At 45.8% G+C, this 20,130-nt stretch overlaps 2 protein-coding genes across 4 annotated transcripts in view; one reads left to right on the top strand and one right to left on the bottom strand.

Moving 5' to 3' along the window:
- The window catches only part of LOC127655440 (free fatty acid receptor 3-like), a 526,022-nt gene that overhangs the window by 421,189 nt on the left and 84,703 nt on the right, over positions 1 to 20,130 (bottom strand). The window lies entirely within an intron of this gene.
- LOC127655439 (igLON family member 5-like) overlaps positions 1 to 20,130 on the top strand; it is a 244,134-nt gene that overhangs the window by 186,982 nt on the left and 37,022 nt on the right. Inside the window, exons 2-3 of the mRNA XM_052143263.1 lie at positions 8,599 to 8,680; positions 17,867 to 18,099. Coding sequence (XP_051999223.1) covers positions 8,599 to 8,680; positions 17,867 to 18,099 — 315 coding nt within the window. The remainder of the gene's footprint in view (positions 1 to 8,598; positions 8,681 to 17,866; positions 18,100 to 20,130) is intronic.

Raw genomic sequence — 20,130 nt, 5'->3', positions numbered from 1 at the left:
AAACAATGTAATATTAAAAATACACAAAAGTAGAAAAAATCAGGATAAGAAATACTTTTTCACAGCAATGTATGTATATTTTATTTATTAATTAATCAGTGTATTTTATTTTTTTTTTTAACAGTCATGAGGGTCTAAGAGGGTCCTCTATTTTTATTTTTATTTGTATTTTTTTTTTTTCACAACCGAATGGCCTATTTCCATGCTGTTTATTCTTGGGTTGCACCACCTGATTTCGACTTGGTGGACATAACGCTTTTCAAATATTAATAACATTTTAATAATATAAAATTATTTTACTGCCTATTTTTTAAAAAGGAATAATTAAATATTTAAATAAAAGATTATTCTAGACTATTCATGGACAGATTATTTTCAAATAATTGTTTTGTGGAAATTGTTTATGTATTTTGGAATAACTTAATAGATTCGGGCAAAAAAATAAAGAAGAAGAAGAAAAAAAAGCATCATTGACTCACTTAGCTGCTCTGGTAGATTCCTTACTATCCCTACATTTTCTTTAAGCCTAGTATGCATACTGTACACAGCTGCAACCTAGTGTACACTCCCATTTCTGCAGTGAACACCCTGGAAAATGATCTTTGTGGTTTGCACAACACTGCAAAAATGCATGAAACTCATAATAATCGTGTGTGTGTGTGTGTGTGTGTGTGTGTGTGTGTGTGTGTGTCTGTGCGTGTGTGACTGCGTGTGTGAGTGTGTGACTGCGTGTGTGTGTGTGACTGTGCGTATGTGAGTGTGTGACTGTGCGTGTGTGTGTGAGACTGTGCGTATGTGAGTGTGTGACTGTGCGCCCGTGTGACTGCGTGTCCACGTTTGTGTGTGTAACTGTGTGCGTGTTAGACTGTGTGTATGTGTTTGTGTGTGACTGCATGTGTGTGTGTGTGTGTGTACGTGACTGCGTGTGTGACTGTGCGTGTGTGTGTGTGACTGCGTGCGTGTGACTGTGTGTGTGTGTGTGTGACTGTGGGTGCATGCGTGTGAGACTGCGTGTGTGTGACTGTGCGTGTGACTATGTGTGTGTGAGTGTGTGTGTGTGTGTGTGTGTGTGTGTGCCTGCGTGCGTGCGTGCATGCATGCCCGTGACTGTGTGTGTGTGTGTGTGTGTGTGTGTGAGCTGCCTGGTGAACGGTATTAAAATCTGAGGTGCCAATTGAGCAGCAAAGACAGGAATTGAAAAGGGAATAACCCCCTCTGTTTTATGACCTCTTCATAATGCATTGGGGTTTTAGCACATGTGCACATATCATCTGTTGATGCAGAGTATTCAAGTGCTGAAAATGAGGAAAAGATTGTATGCGAGTGTGAGCGTCAGTAACTGAATTAAGCACAAAACTGTACATTTCTTGTAAGATTCATAGAGCAGTGCCAATATGCGTCAGGATGTCTACAAGGTTGTTTCATACATCAAGAACAATTATGCAACCCTCGCTTTTAAAATTTGTCCTGAATCCTGACTGATCTGATGTGCAAAGCAACTGTTTCTAATGTACTTTAAGTCAACAGTATTTCAGGGATGCTGTGGTAACGTCTGGAATGGAATATTAGCATGGTGCTAACAGCTTACTGTGCTGTGTGTGTGAAAGCATGCATGCAGTGATAAACGTTTCAAACAGAGGTAAAGTACAGTATTTTCACACACATTATTGTGAGTGGTGTCTGGTTTGCATGTTAGAAATAATTGTATTAATATTTAGCATTATTAACTCAACTTTGTAATGATTCTAATCAAGTAATGAGTAAACAAAATCGGCAGTTTTAAGAATTCCAGTTTGTTCGTCACACTACAAATGGAAGGTTGTTTCAATTTCATTGCATTATGGAGGAGCTGTAAAGCGGGATAAGGGTAAGGAGGAGCAGAGAACCGGCTTGACGATATATATAATAGTTTAATGAAGAAATAAACCAAAAGACACAAACACACATATGACGGACAGCTGCCCGTAAATGCTCTCTCTCTGTCGCACCATCATCCGCAGTCGGCCTTTATCCATCTCGGAGGCTTGATTAGCCTGATAAGGGGCCGGGTGTGTAAAATCATGACCTGGCGCGGCCCTCCGCCCTGTCACATTCCTCCCTCGTTCTCTCCGTGGCATCACGTACAGCAGGTCATCCTTGCCTTCCTGAATCTGGGAGGGGACACGAGGAGGGAAACAATAATGAAAAATAGGGGAGTACTCCCTGTAACAGTGCAGTACCCCCCCCCCAAAAAAAACAGTACAATTTAAAAGAGAGGGAAATGGCCAACGTGGAGCGGCAGTGGGAGCGAGAGACAAAGAAAAAAAACACTTTCTCGCTGGTTCTCTGATACGCCGTAGCTTGGTCCTCGGCTACTCCTCCACCCTCTAGTGGACGACAGCCGTGCCTCCCCAGGTGGATCGGAGGCAGTCCTCCAGCCCCTGGCGGACGGAACACCCCGCCACGTTCTCTGGGAACAAAAGGATTCTCCTCTGCCCCTGGCAGCGGCCCTGACCGCTACAGGCGGTCAGCTAGGAGCCCCTTCTCCCCTCGCTGTCAGCGGCCAATTCCTCCGCTTCCTCCACCGTCCCCCGGAAGTCGCCCGCAGCTGCTCCATTAGGGTGGATGGTAGTGGTGAGAACTCCACTATGACGTATCCCTCCTCCTTCCCGGGTCTTCGGCACCAGTGTAAAGCGGGTTAACGGTAAGGAGGAGGTGAGAACCGGCTTGACAATATAAATGAAGAAATAAACCAAAAGATACAAACACACACATAGGACGTACAGCTGCCCATAAACACTCTCTACCCTTTACTGGTTAGTTCCTATCCTTTACTGGTTAGTTCATATCCTTTACTGGTTAGCTCCTACCCTTTACCGGTTAGCTCCTACCCTTTACTGGTTAGCTCCTAACCTTTACTGGTTAGTTCATATCCTTTACTGGTTAGCTCCTACCCTTTACCGGTTAGCTCCTACCCTTTACTGGTTAGCTCCTAACCTTTACTGGTTAGTTCATATCCTTTACTGGTTAGCTCCTATCCTTTACTGGTTAGCTCCTAACCTTTACTGGTTAGTTCATATCCTTTACTGGTTAGCTCCTACCCTTTACTGGTTAGCTCCTACCCTTTACTGGTTAGTTCATATCCTTTACTGGTTAGCTCCTACCCTTTACTGGTTAGCTCCTACCCTTTACTGGTTAGCTCCTAACCTTTACTGGTTAGTTCATATCCTTTACTGGTTAGCTCCTATCCTTTACTGGTTAGCTCCTATCATTTACTGGTTAGCTCATACCCTTTACTGGTTAGCTCCTATCTTTTACTGGTTAGCTCCTACCATTTACTTGTTAGCTCCTACCCTTTACTGGTTAGCTCCTATCCTTTACTGGTTAGCTCCTATCTTTTACTGGTTAGCTCCTATCATTTACTTGTTAGCTCCTACCCTTTACTGGTTAGCTCCTATCCTTTACTGGTTAGCTCCTACCCTTTACTGGTTAGCTCCTATCATTTACTGGTTAGCTCCTACCCTTTACTGGTTAGCTCCTATCATTTACTTGTTAGCTCCTACCCTTTACTGGTTAGCTCCTATCCTTTACTGGTTAGCTCCTATCATTTACTGGTTAGCTCCTACCCTTTACTGGTTAGCTCCTATCTTTTACTGGTTAGCTCCTATCATTTACTGGTTAGCTCCTACCCTTTACTGGTTAGCTCCTACCCTTTACTGGTTAGCTCCTATCCTTTACTGGTTAGCTCCTATCATTTACTGGTTAGCTCCTATCCTTTACTGGTTAGCTCCTATCCTTTACTGGTTAGCTCCTACCCTTTACTGGTTAGCTCCTATCATTTACTGGTTAGCTCCTACCCTTTACTGGTTAGCTCCTACCCTTTACTGGTTAGCTCCTATCCTTTACTGGTTAGCTCCTATCTTTTACTGGTTAGCTCCTATCATTTACTGGTTAGCTCCTATCATTTACTGGTTAGCTCCTACCCTTTACTGGTTAGCTCCTATCTTTTACTGGTTAGCTCCTATCCTTTACTGGTTAGCTCCTTTCCTTGTCCGTTTGAAATATGCATGCACATGTGCATACACAGAATGTAGAAGCACCTGTCTTTGAAAATAATGAAGATGATTAAGCAATTACTCTGATTCAAATCAGCCCATGCCCTTGACTATTGTATCACATTTTTAATACAAATTGCATGCTATATACAGTGTATACGGCACAGTATTCAGTAAGTAGTGATCCAGAATGCATTAGCCCTAAATATACATTGTATGCATATTTTGATAAAATTAGTAGCAGGTTATCCATGCATGCAGGAAATGTGCACACTAAGCAGAGTATACATACTGCAGAATCATCTACTGTGAGTAATAAGTATGCTATCCCAAACAATCTCACACTCTAGCTCCTATCTTTTACTGGTTAACTCCTTTCCTTGTCCGTTTGAAATATGCATGCACATGTGCATACACAGATTATGTAGAAGCACCTGTCTTTGAAAATAATGAAGATGATTAAGCAATTACTCTGATTCAAATCAGCCCATGCCCTTGTGTGCCGCAAGTAAGGAAAACTTAATTTGGCAGTGTCATTGCTGGTCATTTCAGTGGAAAATGCAAAGCAGCTTTATGCAATTTGTGTATGATGGCACGTCACGCATGACAATGAAGCCCACGCTTCTTATCATTACTCAGTGCAACTTTGTGCGCCTCTGCCATGCCTCACGCTCAAATTTAAAAAGCAGAGCGTTATGGTAGGCTAAAAGTACAATTTGAATATTACATGAAACCTTATTGATTCAAAAACATCTTCGTAAACAGAAATAGTTCTGTTTCAGAGCTGTGCGGTGCCAATAGTGGGGAAAACATTTTTTTTAATACAGTTGTTTTACTTTGTTCACATATGGTATCTGAAAAAAAAAGTGGCCCATTTTCATGACATTTGAATGAATGACCGGTCACTGGAAATGAATGGATTAGACTACAAAATACAGAAATATTAAGTGTTCAGAAGCATCCCATGAGCACATTTATGGATGTTTGTTTGCACACACAGAGTCCTCAGACATATGCACATGCACAAACACACTCGCACACACAACGTGTGTTGAGCGTCCTTTTGTGTATCATCATTCCGTGTACACTCTTTGAGGAATATTTCAAGATCTACTTATCATATTATGTTGTGTTTGGGCTCGTTTGAATCGGGATAGTCTGCCTACATAATGTATGTTTCAGGAAGTAATAAGGAAAAATGCGACAAAAAGACACTCCTGTTTATTATATTTATGTGTGTCTGTGGGAATTTCATTCACTAAATCTCACTGCAGTTTGACCTCTGAGTGAAACACATTTACTCATTGCATTTTACTAATTGAGACCTTTTCAACGATATATAACACATGACTGTCTCATCTTCTTTATGATTTTACCAACTCTGAATATAATTGTGGTGATAACAAATTTGCAAACTATGAGAACAAAACAGTTCTAATTTCTAGATCATGCAGGTGGTATTTAATTTATTTCAAAATTATTATTATTTTTAGTTTTTGTCCCACACTAGCCAATAAGCTTAATTAAATGAATTATATCCTAATATATATATATATATATATATATATATGTACACTCACCTAAAGGATTATTAGGAACACATACTAATACTGTGTTTGACCCCCTTTCGCCTTCAGAACTGCCTTAATTCTACGTGGCATTGATTCAACAAGGTGCTGAAAGCATTCTTTAGAAATGTTGGCCCATATTGATAGGATAGCATCTTGCAGTTGATGGAGATTTGTGGGATGCACATCCAGGGCACGAAGCTCCCGTTCCACCACATCCCAAAGATGCTCTATTGGGTTGAGATCTGGTGACTGTGGGGGCCATTTTAGTACAGTGAACTCATTGTCATGTTCAAGAAACCAATTTGAAATGATTTGAGCTTTGTGACATGGTGCATTATCCTGCTGGAAGTAGCCATCAGTGGATGGGTACATGGTAGCCATAAAGGGATGGACATGGTCAGATACAATGCTCAGGTAGGCCGTGGCATTTAAACGATGCCCAATTGGCACTAAGGGGCCTAAAGTGTGCCAAGAAAACATCCCCCATACCATTACACCACCACCACCAGCCTGCACAGTGGTAACAAGGCATGATGGATCCATGTTCTCATTCTGTTTACGCCAAATTCTGACTCTACCATCTGAATGTCTCAACAGAAATCGAGACTCATCAGACCAGGCAACATTTTTCCAGTCTTCAACTGTCCAATTTTGGTGAGCTCTTGCAAATTGTAGCCTCTTTTTCCTATTTGTAGTGGAGATGAGTGGTACCCGGTGGGGTCATCTGCTGTTGTAGCCCATCCGCCTCAAGGTTGTGCATGTTGTGGCTTCACAAATGCTTTGCTGCATACCTCGGTTGTAACGAGTGGTTATTTCAGGCAAAGTTGCTCTTCTATCAGCTTGAATCAGTCGGCCCATTCTCCTCTGACCTCTAGCATCAACAAGGCATTTTCGCCCACAGGACTGCCGCATACTGGATGTTTTTCCTTTTCACACCATTCTTTGTAAACCCTAGAAATGGTTGTGCATGAAAATCCCAGTAACTGAGCAGATTGTGAAATACTCAGACCGGCCCGTCTGGCACCAACAACCATGCCACGCTCAAAATTGCTTAAATCACCTTTCTTTCCCATTCTGACATTCAGTTTGGAGTTCAGGAGATTGTCTTGACCAGGACCACACCCCTAAATGCATTGAAGCAACTGCCATGTGATTGGTTGATTAGATAATTGCATTAATGAGAAATTGAACAGGTGTTCCTAATGATCCTTTAGGTGAGTGTATATATATATATATATATATATATATATATATATATATATATATATATTAAAATATGTAAAAAAAAAATAAGTGCACATTTCTTTGGTCATAGTTACTAAAAAGATCTAATGCAATATCTTGTGATAATATATGCAATATAAGAGATTTATTAACAATCTTAGTCGGCTGGTCATATTTACCGGGAACACAAAATGTGTTAGCACACACGAACACAACAGGAGGGTTAAATACAATTGCTAAAACATCCACTGATATAAATTGAAATGTGCCCATGTAATAAAAGCTAAGTATAAATTATGAATACATTTTAAAACTAGGTCAAACTAAACTGAATTTTGAAATAATTTTGATATTGTATTTAAATAAAATGGCTTTTCAAAAGCAAAACTCCTGATTCACCCTTGGCAATTTGTCGGTTTACTGGCGTCTCTGCATTAAATTCAAAAACCTCCGGGTGCCTCTTGACTTCAATGGTTTCTCGTATATTAAACCTCGCAGGCAGGAGAACCAAATATTGGCCAGCAGATATTAAGGGCAGTACTGGCTATCATGGGGCTGATGATGAGCAGTACTTGCAGACGGAGCTCAGCGCTAGTGCCACGCTGGCATTTGGCAGTGTTGACGTGTCTTGCAATGGAACCACAGCGAGAGTGAGGCCTCTGCTCCGATAGCACGCTCGGGGTGCACTAATCTCTGTTTGCAGGGGAAATTGGAGCATATTTCACAAACACTGAAAAGATAAGAACAAGAATGCCATTTGAAAAAATAAAACGGAATTTGTCCCCTTCATTTCATGTGGTGCCACCTGTGATGTCACAGTAGTGCATGTCTGTCAATTCATATTCCGATATGATTTTGGGTGAAGTTTTATTTGTGTATATGAAAACACTTGTGTATGGGTGTTTTGTCAACTATGGGAACTGTTTGCCTTGAGGACTTTATTTGTCTTCAAATGTGCAATTGAATGTCATTTCCGCCACCTATGAAATTACATTTTTAGTTCGCTAACATTTGTGGTGGAAATGACATTTGAAGGTGCAATGACTGACTCCTTTGTCTTGCTAAGGTTCATTTATAGTTCAAATTGTATGTATCCTAAATACGTGATGTGTAAGAGTATAACAGAGACGTTTTTTTGTTTATTGACTACAAATAATGAGTCAGAAGTGTCACTGCTAGGAACCAAACATTGTAATTGGAGAAGGTGAACATTAGAGTTAAATAAGATCTTGAACTAGTGAAATCTGTAGCACATAGTTACATTAATGCAGTATAATAGCACTCAAGACAAAATTGAGCTTACAAACGGCTGGTGCAACTCTACCCTGACCTGTAGGTGAAGAAACACCCATTTGTTTTTGTATACAAGTATGTGTGTGTTTGTAAGTGAGATTGTGCGTCTGTATCCTTGCCATTGCAGCGGCTGTCCCTTCATTTCACGCTTCGCCGCCTCTGCGCGAATCCTCTTTCCCTGGCTCATTATCGGGTCTGTTCGATGAGTGCACGGCCTGACAGCACGCGGGGCAGAACCCAATCATTATTCAAACCCACCAACGGTCAGCACAGACGGCTCAACGCTGTCGAATGCACTCGTATTATTCTGTCCTCACACTTACTAAGCAAAAAGCACAAACACAAATCCTGCCTGGCCAGGATCAATGCGGTACTCAGCACCCGCCGTGCCACCTGAGGGACTTGGGGAGCGAGTGGGCCTTCTGTTGTTGGATAAACTGCTGTCTGTATGCTCACCATCTCGTTTTCTTTGGCAGGGCCCATCAGCGCTCAGGCAACGGAGTTCAGCCATGTGCCTGACAACATTACCGTGCTGGAAGGAGAAAGCGTCATTTTGAGGTGAATCCTTCTTTTCGCACCTGCACACATGTGCCACACGAAAAAAATAAGAAAATACACTGGTTAAGTAAGGCTGAGAGTCTATTACAAAAAGAATTGATTCTTCGATTCCAAAGCATTGGGAATCGAGAGTCGCCTCCGCTCAGGGAAATCGATTCATTGATCATTTGTCATTCATTCGATCAAATAAATCATTAAGTATAAGATGAAAAAGTATGGTTTATATTGCATTGTGGATTAACCGTTCATCAATAGATTGTGCATGCACTGATATTTTTAGTGTCGCTTTAACATGAAACCGGAAACTCTTGAATGTTCATGTACGCTCGGCCCAGTGCAACCGAAAATCTCAGAAACCAAATATTTCAGAACACCGGCCACAGATTCGTTGATTCCAAAAAGTCATGTTTCTCACTCAGTATTTTGCTCTCCATTAAATATAAACTTACTACATGATGCTGGAATCACTGTACAGATTCAAACAAATGGTATTATTAAATCAAACTGCACAATAAAAAAAATAAAATAAAAAATAAGGTTGAATTCAAACTCGGCAATCAATAATATGACCAGCGCGACACACAGCACATTTTCGATTTGAGTTACTAGACGGCGACATTAACTACATTTCCATCCAAGGATTTTTTGCGGAAAAAGTTTTAGCGCATCAAAATAAAGCTGATGGGAACGCACATTATCGCTAAAATGTCGACACAGTATTTTTCTGTTTAACTCAAGCGCATAAGCTCGATACATCAAATGTCACGAAAAAATGGTTTGGAAACACTTTTTGATGATAAAATTGGCATTAATGCAAAATTGTAGTGTCACATGACCCCAATCGTTAGCCTATGTTACCATGACGACAGTATTGAAAGCCAGTTTATTGTACGTTATTATGGATTGATCTTTACAGCATTTAGAGCCAATCTGCAAGCGTGACACTTCCAGAAGTACCAATACAAATATTTCGTGCACATTGAACAAATTAATGGCCACTGTTTGCAATTAATTAAGAGTCAAAAGCAATTGGAATTTTCGAATCAGTGGCCGGTCGTTCACATCTGGTGCAAAATGGATGAAGGCCACCAGTTAACTTGAGAACCAGTTGAACTGTAACACCGGAATAGGAATCGATTAGGAAATTCAGGAATTGCACAGCCTGAATTTGAAGTGATATCACTTTATTCCAAGTCTTCAGAAGTCACATGATAACTTTTGTGTAAGAAACAGACTGAAATTTAAGATGGTATTCACTGAAAATCAAGCTTGACAGCTGTGGTCACCATTCACTTTCATTGTGTGAGAAGGAGCAACTTGGACATTCAGTGACAAATAACTCCTGAATAGTTTCGAAAAACTTTAGGGTGAGTAAATGATGACTGATGTTTTAGGTGATCTATTTATTTAACTTGTGGCAATTAAAAACAGAATGTCTCAAGAAAGAGATATTTAAAATCACAACTAATATTAGCCTATTTCAGCTGCGTAGTACTGCATATTTTGGCTGATGTAGATGTAGTGGTCATCCAGGTATTCTTAGCATATGGAAAATACTATGCACAGTATACATACTCTACTATATACTATACTAATTAGAGTATGGTAGAATGCTATTCCCACTGCTACAGTATATCTACTGTGGTATAAATGTGTAGCCATATCTCTACTAGCTGACACATTTCTCCCGTCAAAAGGTATGCCGTTATATCGTACACACCTGTCAGAGGCATTTAGTTTAGGGTGCATTTTTTAAATATTAATTTTACTCTTTCTAGTTTCTTGTTTGTCATTTTCGAAGCAGAAATGACTGCCAGACAGCAGTGTAACTTTTGAACCGTCTGTCGGGTGTTTATTCACTCAAAAACACCATATTATTATTCCACACACCTACACTGGGAGTTTGAAGTGATATCACAATTTGATATGCTTAAAGTCAACGCTGACATGAATGTGAGTGATACTTACACCTTAACTGTGTCATTTGTTCTCCATATAATGACGAGAGCAGAGCAATGAAATCGTTTGGTTACGCATGTAACCTCCATTCCCCGAGGGAGGGAACGACACGTTGTGTCGGAGAAGCGACACTAGGGGTCTCTCTTGAGCGCCGATATTCACCTCTGATCTATTGAAAAGGGCCAATGGGAGTTGGCAGTCAGTATTTGCATACCCCGCCCCCGGACATACGGGTATTTAAGCGGGGCAAATACGGGAGTTCTTTTTTTCTGAGGAGCCGGAAATGGTCCGGCCACAACAGTGGCTCGGTTCAGCGACATGGCGGAGGAAAGACACAACGGAGAACGGAGGTTACATACGTAACCAAATGTTCCCCTTCTGTCGCTCTCTCCACGTTGTGTCGGAGAAGCGACACTAGGGGACCCATTCCAATCTTGCCATGCGCTGAACCGTGTACGTGAACCGCCGATACAGAGTCGGGCAGGGATTTCATCCAGTGCCGTGCATCGTCTGTACCTGGCTGCACGTACCCTTCCCCAATGCCCCATAAGAACATCGGAATCCTTCTAGTTACCCTGGGAGGGGAACAAGGCGATGTTTGCCAACACGGGAATGGGCCAGCCTGGCTGGGCCTCTTTTCTCTCTATGTTTCTCGCATAGAGCAATCACGGCCGGGGCCCTTACACGCATATAGGGAAGGGGTCTTACCCAGACCCTGCGGAGACCACACCTGCCCTTTTTCTTGGGGAGGAAAAGTGGTAGACACGTCACACGGCCGTCTTAGGGCTCGTGTGGAAAGTATGGTGCGGTGGTAGATCCAGCCTCGAAAGGGGGGAGTTGCTACAGCACGGCGACCGGGGCAGCTGTAACTGCCTAAGGGAGACACGGGGGTCCGCTCGTAAGGGGACAGAACCGTGGAATTACACACAGGGGGAGTCCGAGCAGGAGGCCTTACCTGTGGAGCACCTATACCAGTACAGGGTAGCCATCAGGGTACCCGCAGTGGCTTGGGTCGGCGAGTTCCTCCGCTGAACCGCGGACCCGGAGGGCTAGGGAGGAATCGACCAGGGGCCCGACTCGGAGTGGGGCGCCCTGGGAAGAAGGCGCACTACTTTACCTTGACGTCAGGAAAAGGGCGCTGGGCGCAAGCGATCCACCCGGCCGGTCGGTCTACGTGTTACCGAGTTCTACGGGCTCGGACCTGAGAAAACACGAGACGCAACCGACTCAACGCGGAGGTTGTAAAACCTCGCGAAGGTGTTGGGTGTTGCCCAACCCGCGGCTCTACAGATGTCTGCTAGGGAGGTGCCCTTGCCAGTGCCCACGAGGACGCAACACCCCTTGTTGAGTGAGCTCGGACCCGCAAGGGTAGGGGCACGGCCTGGGTGTGATAAGCCAGTGTGATGGCGTCGACAACCCAGTGGGCGAGCCTCTGTTTGGAGACGGCATTCCCTTTCTGCCATCCCCCAAAGCAGACAAAGAGCTGCTCAGAGCGTCTGGTGCTCTGTGTGCGGTCCAGGTAAATGCGCAGGGCGCGCACTGGACACAGCAACGAAAGGGCTGGGTCTGCCTCCTCCCGGGGCAGCGCTTGCAGGTTCACTACCTGATCTCGGAATGGTGTGGTAGGAACCTTGGGCACATAGCCCGGTCGCGGTCTTAGGATCACAGACGTATCTGCCGGACCGAACTCCAGGCAAGTGTCGCTGACAGAGAACGCTTGCAGGTCCCCGACCCTCTTGATGGAGGCGAGCGCGATCAGCAGGGCCGTCTTAAGAGAGAGGGCCCTGAGTCCAATTGATTCAAGCGGCTCGAAGGGAGGTCTCTGGAGTCCTGCCAAGACTACCGAGAGATCCCAGGAGGGAACTAGGCCTGGCCGGGAGGGATTCAACCTCCGGGCGCCTCTCAGGAACCTGAGGATCAGGTCGTGCTTGCCCAAAGACTTGCCGTCTACAGGATCGTGGTGGGCGGCAATGGCGGCAACATACACCTTGAGGGTGGACGGGGACAGCCTCCTGTCCAGCCTCTCCTGTAGGAACAGGAGCACTGACTTGATAGCGCATCTCTGCGGGTCTTCAGTTCGGGAAGAACACCAATCTGCGAACAAGCGCCACTTTAGGGCGTGAAGGTGCCTGGTAGAAGGGGCTCTGGCTTGGTTGATTGTATTCACAACGGTCGCCGGTAAGCCGGCTAGCTCTTCCGCGTCCCGTCCAGGGACCAGACGTGGAGGTTCCAGAGGTCTGGGCGCGGGTGCCAGAGCGTGCCCCGTCCCTGAGAGAGGAGGTCCTTTCTCAGGGGAATTCGCCAGGGAGGAGCTGTCGCGAGAAGCCTGAGTTCCGAGAACCAAGTCCGAGTGGGCCAGTAGGGGGCCACTAACGTGACTTGCTCCTCGTCCTCCCTGACCTTGCACAGCACCGGTGCAAGAAGGCTCACTGGGGGAAATGCGTACTTGCGCAGCCCCGAGGGCCAGCTGTGTGCCAGCGCGTCTGTCCCGAGGGGAGCCTCTGTTAGGGCGTACCAGAGCGGGCAGTGGGAGGTTTCCTGGGAGGCAAACAGGTCTACCTGGGCCTTGCCGAACCGTTCCCAAATCAGCTGGACCGACTGGGGGTGAAGCCTCCACTCCCCGCCGGGCAGGCGTTGTCGTGATAGCGCGTCCGCTACGACGTTGAGCTTGCCGGGGATGTGAGTGGCGCGCAGCGACTTGAGTCGCTGCTGGCTCCATAGGAGGAGACGGCGGGCGAGTTGTGACATGTGGTGGGAGCGTACGCCGCCTTGGCGATTTATGTACGCCCCCACTGTGGTGCTGTCCGATCTCACGAGGACATGTTTGTCCCGAACTAACGGGAGGAACTTCCTGAGAGAAAGAAGGACGGTCAACAACTCCAGGCAATTGATGTGCCAACGCAGCGGGGCCCCTTTCCAACGGCCCGCTGCTGCGTGCCCGCTGCACACGGCACCCCACCCGGACCGGGAGGCGTCGGTTGTGACCAGGACGCGTCGGGACACCTGCTGCAGGGGCACTCCTGCCCGTAGAAAGCAGAGGTCTGTCCAGGGTCGGAGTGTTTTGAGGCAGGCGGGGGTGATCCTTACCCGATGCGTGCCGTGGTGCCATGCTTGTCTCGGGACTCGAGTCTGGAGCCAGTGCTGGAGTGGTCTCACATGCATCAACCCCAGCGGCGCGACCGCCGCGGAGGACGCCATATGCCCCAGGAGCCTCTGGAAAAGTTTTAGAGGGACCACTGTGCCTGGCTTGAAGGAAGCGAGGCAGTCCAGCACCGACTGAGCACGCTCGCTCGTGAGACGTGCTGTCATTGAGACTGAGTCTAACTCCAACCCGAGAAAAGAGATGCTCTGAACCGGAGTGAGCTTGCTCTTTTCCCAGTTGACCTGAAGCCCCAAGCGGCTGAGGTGCCGGAGCACCTGGTCTCTGTGTGTGCATAGTAACTCTCGAGAGTGTGCTAGGATGAGCCAGTCGTCGAGGTAGTTGAGAAATGCGGATGCCGGCTACTCGTAGCGGGGCAAGGGCCGCCTCTGCGACTTTCGTAAAGACGCGAGGGGACAGAGACAGGCCGAAGGGGAGGACTTTGTACTGGAACGCCTGGCCGTCGAACGCGAACCGTAAGAAGGGTCGGTGTCGTGGCAGAATTGAGACGTGGAAGTACGCGTCCTTCAGGTCTACCGCTGCGAACCAATCTAGATGCTGAACGCCAGCCAGAATATTTCTCTGCGTGAGCATTTTGAACGGGAGTTTTAACAAGGCCCGATTGAAAACTCGCAAGTCCAGGATTGGTCGTAAGCCGCCGCCTTTCTTGGGTACAATGAAGTAAGGGCTGTAGAAACCCTTCCTCATTTCGGTTGGAGGGACGGGCTCTACCGCGCCCTTGGCTAAGAGGGTCGTGATTTCCGCGGACGCCCCTGAAGGGGGGCGGGAGCCGGGCAAACTGAATTGCGTAACCGAGTCGAATGGTCCGGTGCAGCCAGCGTGATGCGTTGGGAAGCGAAAGCCACGCTTCCCAGCTCTACGCTAGGGGCACCAAAGGGACGAGTATTTTGGACGTACCCGGCGGGGCCTCGCAGCGGGGCGGAACAGGTAATGCAGCGTCGGGCGGCTTCGTTGCGGCCTGAGGCTGAGGTGCTGAGAATAGACTCAAAGCACTTACCTTGCTCCGCGCACCCGGCAGGGGGCGGGTTCGTGACTGAGGAGGAGGTCTGATGCTGGCGTCCTCTGGACTCGTCTGAACCGGCCGGCCGGGGGACAGTCGTGGGCAGGCGGAAGGCGGGATCGCCGCGTCCGGTGTACCGGGACTGTCGTAATCTGAAAGCAGATTGCCGTGAGAACGGCATTTGCGGGCCAGGTGACCCAGAGGCAAAGGAAATAGCTCTATTATTGAGAATGTGGAAAATGTAAAAACAAAGGATTCTCCTCCCGGCCCTCCACCGGGGAACGGAGAGGTCTTACCACCTCCGGAGCTAACGTCTCGGTCTCTGGGTCGGTCGTCTCAGGAGCGCCTGGGAGCCTTCCGGGTCCTCGAGGGGGTCCGTGAGACGAGGGGGCGTCCTCTTTCTGCGGGGAGCTCAACGCGGGGCTGAGAGCTAGGCCCGCTCTCGTTCGTTGAGGCGGAGCACCACTTCCTTTCTTCCTTGAAAGCCGCAGGAGGACGCCCTCGGCGAGCAGACAGGGCATGGCCCCTGGCGGCAGGTTTGCGGCGGGGCAGGACGTGTGACCTGGCCTCCGTCTGTTTCTTCACCACTGAGGACTGCTGGGTGGAGTCGTCAGGTGGTGTCGCCGAATGGAGCTGGGAGACTGGAGAGTTTTGAGAAAGCGTGCTTTGTCTACCTCCTGTACTACGACCAGATCCAGTCCATTTGTTATGTTTCTGGACCACGAGGGTGGACATCGCCTGTCCGAGTGCAGTTCCTGCAGCACGTCAAGAACAGGACTACCCAAGTGCAAATCTTGAAGTGCCTTGGCCCGGTGGACTTGCAGGGAGGGGCCATGGCATGCAGGGGGGGAGCGGTCTGGGACCGTTCTACCGCCGAGGGTAGTGAGAGCGGAGGAGCGAGGAAGCTTGGCTCGCTCAGCTCGTCGTGCACGTCCGGGAAGGAACGGGGGGCGCGGCTGTGGGCGGCGCACCAGCCCGTGAATCATCAAGCCCGGGGAAGCATAGCGGATCTCCGTGCGTCAGGCTCAGACTGGGCAAGCAGACCCGTAGGTGGCGGCCCAGGCGAGTTATCCGCATCCGATGCCGCTGTGACGCTCTCCGATGCAGCGGTGATGTCGTCATCCAATGTCCGGGAGCTCCAGGGACCGGGCGGCCGGCCGTTAGGCGGACCGCGCTTATCCCGAGCTCGTGAGGGGAGCAAGCAAGCGTGCAGGGGGGGGGGGTTTCGAGCGGTTTTTACCCGGCGAAACGCAGCCCGCCATTATCCCGGGATCATCTTCATCGCTCGCGGCGCCTGCGTCAATCCCGTAGGAAGGAGGCGAGGAGCGGAGGGCGGCTGAAGTGGCTTTCTTCCTCACAAGAAAGCAGAGATCGCAACGCTGCTGCAGCTATGTTCTCAGGCTGAAAACATAACCCATTGGAGAGCATGCTCATCCCGAGCCCGGACGGAAAACAGCAAGCGTGCCGGGGAGGCGGGGGGTTTCAAGGGGGTTCACCCGGCGAAACGCAGCCCGTCATTGACCCCAGATCGTTTTCATCGCCCGCGGCGCCTGCCTCAATCCCGTGGGAAGGAGGCGAGGCGCGGGGGGCGGCTGAAGCGGCTCTCTCTCACTACAAGAGAAAGCCTACGACCGCAATGCTGTCATGGCTATGTTTTCGTACTGAAAACATAGACCATTCATAAAAAACGCTGCCTGCGTGTTTCGCAACCCAGGTACGCCAGGCGGTTTTTATGACCGTCAGAGGTGGGGAGAAATCACCGCCTCCAAAAACTACACAGGGGCGGAAAGGCATCTTCAGAAAGACGCGTCCTGAAAAGGACGTTCAACGCCGCTGTGTTTGCTCTTTTACTCTTTTAAGGAAAATAACTCTTTTAATATACACAGTGTGTATGTGTGTCTGCGCTGTCGAAGCGCTCAGGGGCAACAATGCACGCGTGCAAAGTGAAGGAGAAAGCCTTTGTGTGTGTGTATATATGTATATATATATATATATATATATATATATATATATATATATATATATATATATATATATATATATATACATACACACAAACACAGTAACTTCGAATCGAAAATGTGCTGTGTGTCAGCTGGTCATATTATTGATTGCCGAGTTCGAATCTCCTACCTCGGTTATTTTTTATTTAATTTTTTTTATTGTGCAGTTTGATCTAATAATACCATTTGTTTGAATCTGTACAGTGATTCCAGCATCATGTTAGTTTATATTTGATGGAGAGCAAAATACTGAGTGAGAAACATGATTTTTGGAATCAACGAATCTGCGGCCAGTGTTCTGAAATATTTGGTTTCTGAGATTTTTGGTTGCACTGGGCCGAGCATACAAAATATATATATATACTGTGTGTGTATATATATATATACTGTGTTTGTGTATATATATATATATATATATATATACTGTGTGTGTATATATATATATATACTGTGTGTGTATATATATATACTGTGTTTGTGTATATATATATATACTGTGTGTGTATATATATATATACTGTGTGTGTATATATATATATACTGTGTTTGTATAATATATATATATATATATATATATATATATATATATACTGTGTGTGTATATGAATATACTGTCTGTGTATACAGTGGCTCCATAACTCTGGGAATACAATTTATCTTAAAATAAAAACATTAAAGAACTTAAATATATATTATTTTTGCATTCGTTTGTAAACCTATAATTTACATTATGCTTAAAACACTTTAGGCACATTAGCACTGAATGTTTAAATGCATGCGTTCTTACATTAAATGTTAATATTTTACAGAAAGTTAAGTTCAATTTTCAAGAAGTGCAAGCCGTGGAATCGCCCAAATACAGATTATTTCACAGATAAAATGATACATTTTAAATTGCTTCTGTGTCTCAAATAAAACTCTTGAGTATCTTATAAAGATTTGATGCCGCTACACTGGCAAACTTGACAACAGTGACGTCACAGTTATCGACTTCTCTATATACTGAGTCGATTCTGTTAGCCACAAACTTGATTTGTTTTTTTTCAATCTGCCATCATTCTCAGATGCAAGATAGATGAAGAGGTCACACATAAGGCGTGGTTGAACCGATCCAACATCTTGTTTACGGGCACCGATAAGTGGTCTCTAGACCCCCGTGTGTCTCTGGTGAACAACAACAACAGTGAATTCTCCATTCAGATTGAGAGCGTGATGGTGGCGGATGAGGGACCCTACACATGCAGTTTCCAAGCCAGAAACCAGCCACGTACATCCCACGTCTACCTCATCGTCCACGGTAAGTCTGTCCTGACAGTCTGGTACTTGATCTGTTGATCTGAGGTTTGATGCCTTTAGTGAAAATAGAAATAGTTCATGTAAAACTGAAAATTCTGTCATCACTTACTTAATGCACATCCACACTAATCCAAATCGAATTACAGTTTCCTAACGTCATCGTTTTCCAAAGTATAAGCCTCTAGTTTGGGTGGAGGAAAGCGCCGTTCCAATGAGAATTAAAGGCTATATATGTCATCTTTTCTTACTTCTCGGATCATTGTGGGACCTCTTAAATAATTTCAACTTAAATCAATGTTTCATGTCCATTTATTTATTTGAAAAGGTTTGAAAAGGAGCACAAGGTGGTGTTTATGCTTAGTCAATTTCTAGAGGACCTTTTGGTTGACCGACAGTGCAGAGTGTGGCATGGGCCGTGCCAATTGTCACGACAAGAGCAAAATGAGTAAGAGTTCTTGTGATCTTTACTGACGTGATTTATTGTCTCCAGACAGCTGTGTTGATGGATTGCAGTCATCCCACCCCTTTACCACAACCCCACATCAAACCCTCTGGCTGTCAATTGTTGTGTATATTGCTGTCAATTGTTGTGTATATTGCGCCATTGCACAGTGCATTTTCCTGCAGCCATACAAGATTTAAAATATCAATGTGAAAACTATTCCAAAGAACATTACTTTGCTGGTGTTGTACAACACTATCCCACACATAATCCGATCCTTGGACGTAAAAGCAATTCTATTGGCTGAACAAACTTTTAATGGTTCTCCATTCGGTGAAATCCTACAAAATCGCTTTGATGTATGTTGTCTTAACTAAAAATGACAGTTAATGTCTTTTCAATTGTCTGCTGAAAAAAGCGAGATTTAACTGGTATTCAAGCCTGACCAACTGAAAAGTGCCCAAACCCCCTTCAAAACCAGCCAACAGACTAGCTACAAATCTGGTTGAAACAATTTTTTTTGCATAGTTATATTACCCATGTCCTATTATATTACATATTATAACCAAATCTATGAAGTCAAAAGAACACATTTCTCCTCATTCCGTTTTTCTGTTCGATGACAAGCTAACCAGTTAGCATACTTTGCATAAAGCTTGCTTATTAGCTTTGTATTGTAGCAAGCAGCCAACTGATTAGCCTGCTAGCCTTGCTTATCCCCTAAACAACTTACTATAGAGTCACACAAATTCTCTGTGTAATCTCGTCAGTGTTAGAAATGTTAAAACCCTGTTCTCATTCAATCATATAACAGAAAATCAGGTTCTGAATTGTTTCAGGAAAACAAGAACCATATTAAGTGAAATGTTAAAGAAATTACATTATGTAAAATAAGTTTCTAGTATTGCAATGAACAGAGCCCCTTAGAGGGCACGGTGGGAATTTTCTTTCTAAAATATTTTTCCCTCGCAATAGTTTTCTGTGCCCTTGCCAATAGTTTTCTGTGTCCTCGCAATAGTTTTGTGTTCCTTGCAATAGTTTCAGTGCCCTCGCAATAGTTTTCCGCGCCCTTTTCCGTGCCCTCGCAATAGTTTTCCACGCCCTCGCAATATTTTTCCACGCCCTCGCAATATTTTTGTGTTCTCTTGCAATAGTTTTCCGCACCCTCGCAATAGTTTTCTGTGCCCTCGCAATAGTTTTCTGTGCCCTTGCAATAGTTTCCGTGCCCTCGCAATACTTTTCCGCACCCTCGCAATAGGTTTCCGTGCCCTCGCAATAGGTTTCCGTGCCCTCGCAATAGGTTTCCGTGCCCTCGCAATACTTTTCCGCACCCTCGCAATACTTTTCCGCGCCCTCGCAATAGGTTTCCGTGCCCTCGCAATAGGTTTCCGTGCCCTCGCAACAGTTTTTAGCGCCCTCGCAATAGTTTTCTGTGCCCTCGCAATAGTTTTCAGCGCCCTCGCAATAGTTTTCATCGCCCTCGCAATAGTTTTCTGTGCCCTCGCAATAGTTTTCAGCACCCTCGCAATAGTTTTCCGTGCCCTCGCATTAGTTTTCAGTGCCCTCGCATTAGTTTTCCGCGCCCTCGCA

The sequence above is a fragment of the Xyrauchen texanus genome, chromosome 15, assembly GCF_025860055.1.
Source record: "Xyrauchen texanus isolate HMW12.3.18 chromosome 15, RBS_HiC_50CHRs, whole genome shotgun sequence".
Lineage (NCBI taxonomy): Eukaryota > Metazoa > Chordata > Actinopteri > Cypriniformes > Catostomidae > Xyrauchen > Xyrauchen texanus.
This window is presented reverse-complemented; position numbering and strand designations above follow the sequence as displayed.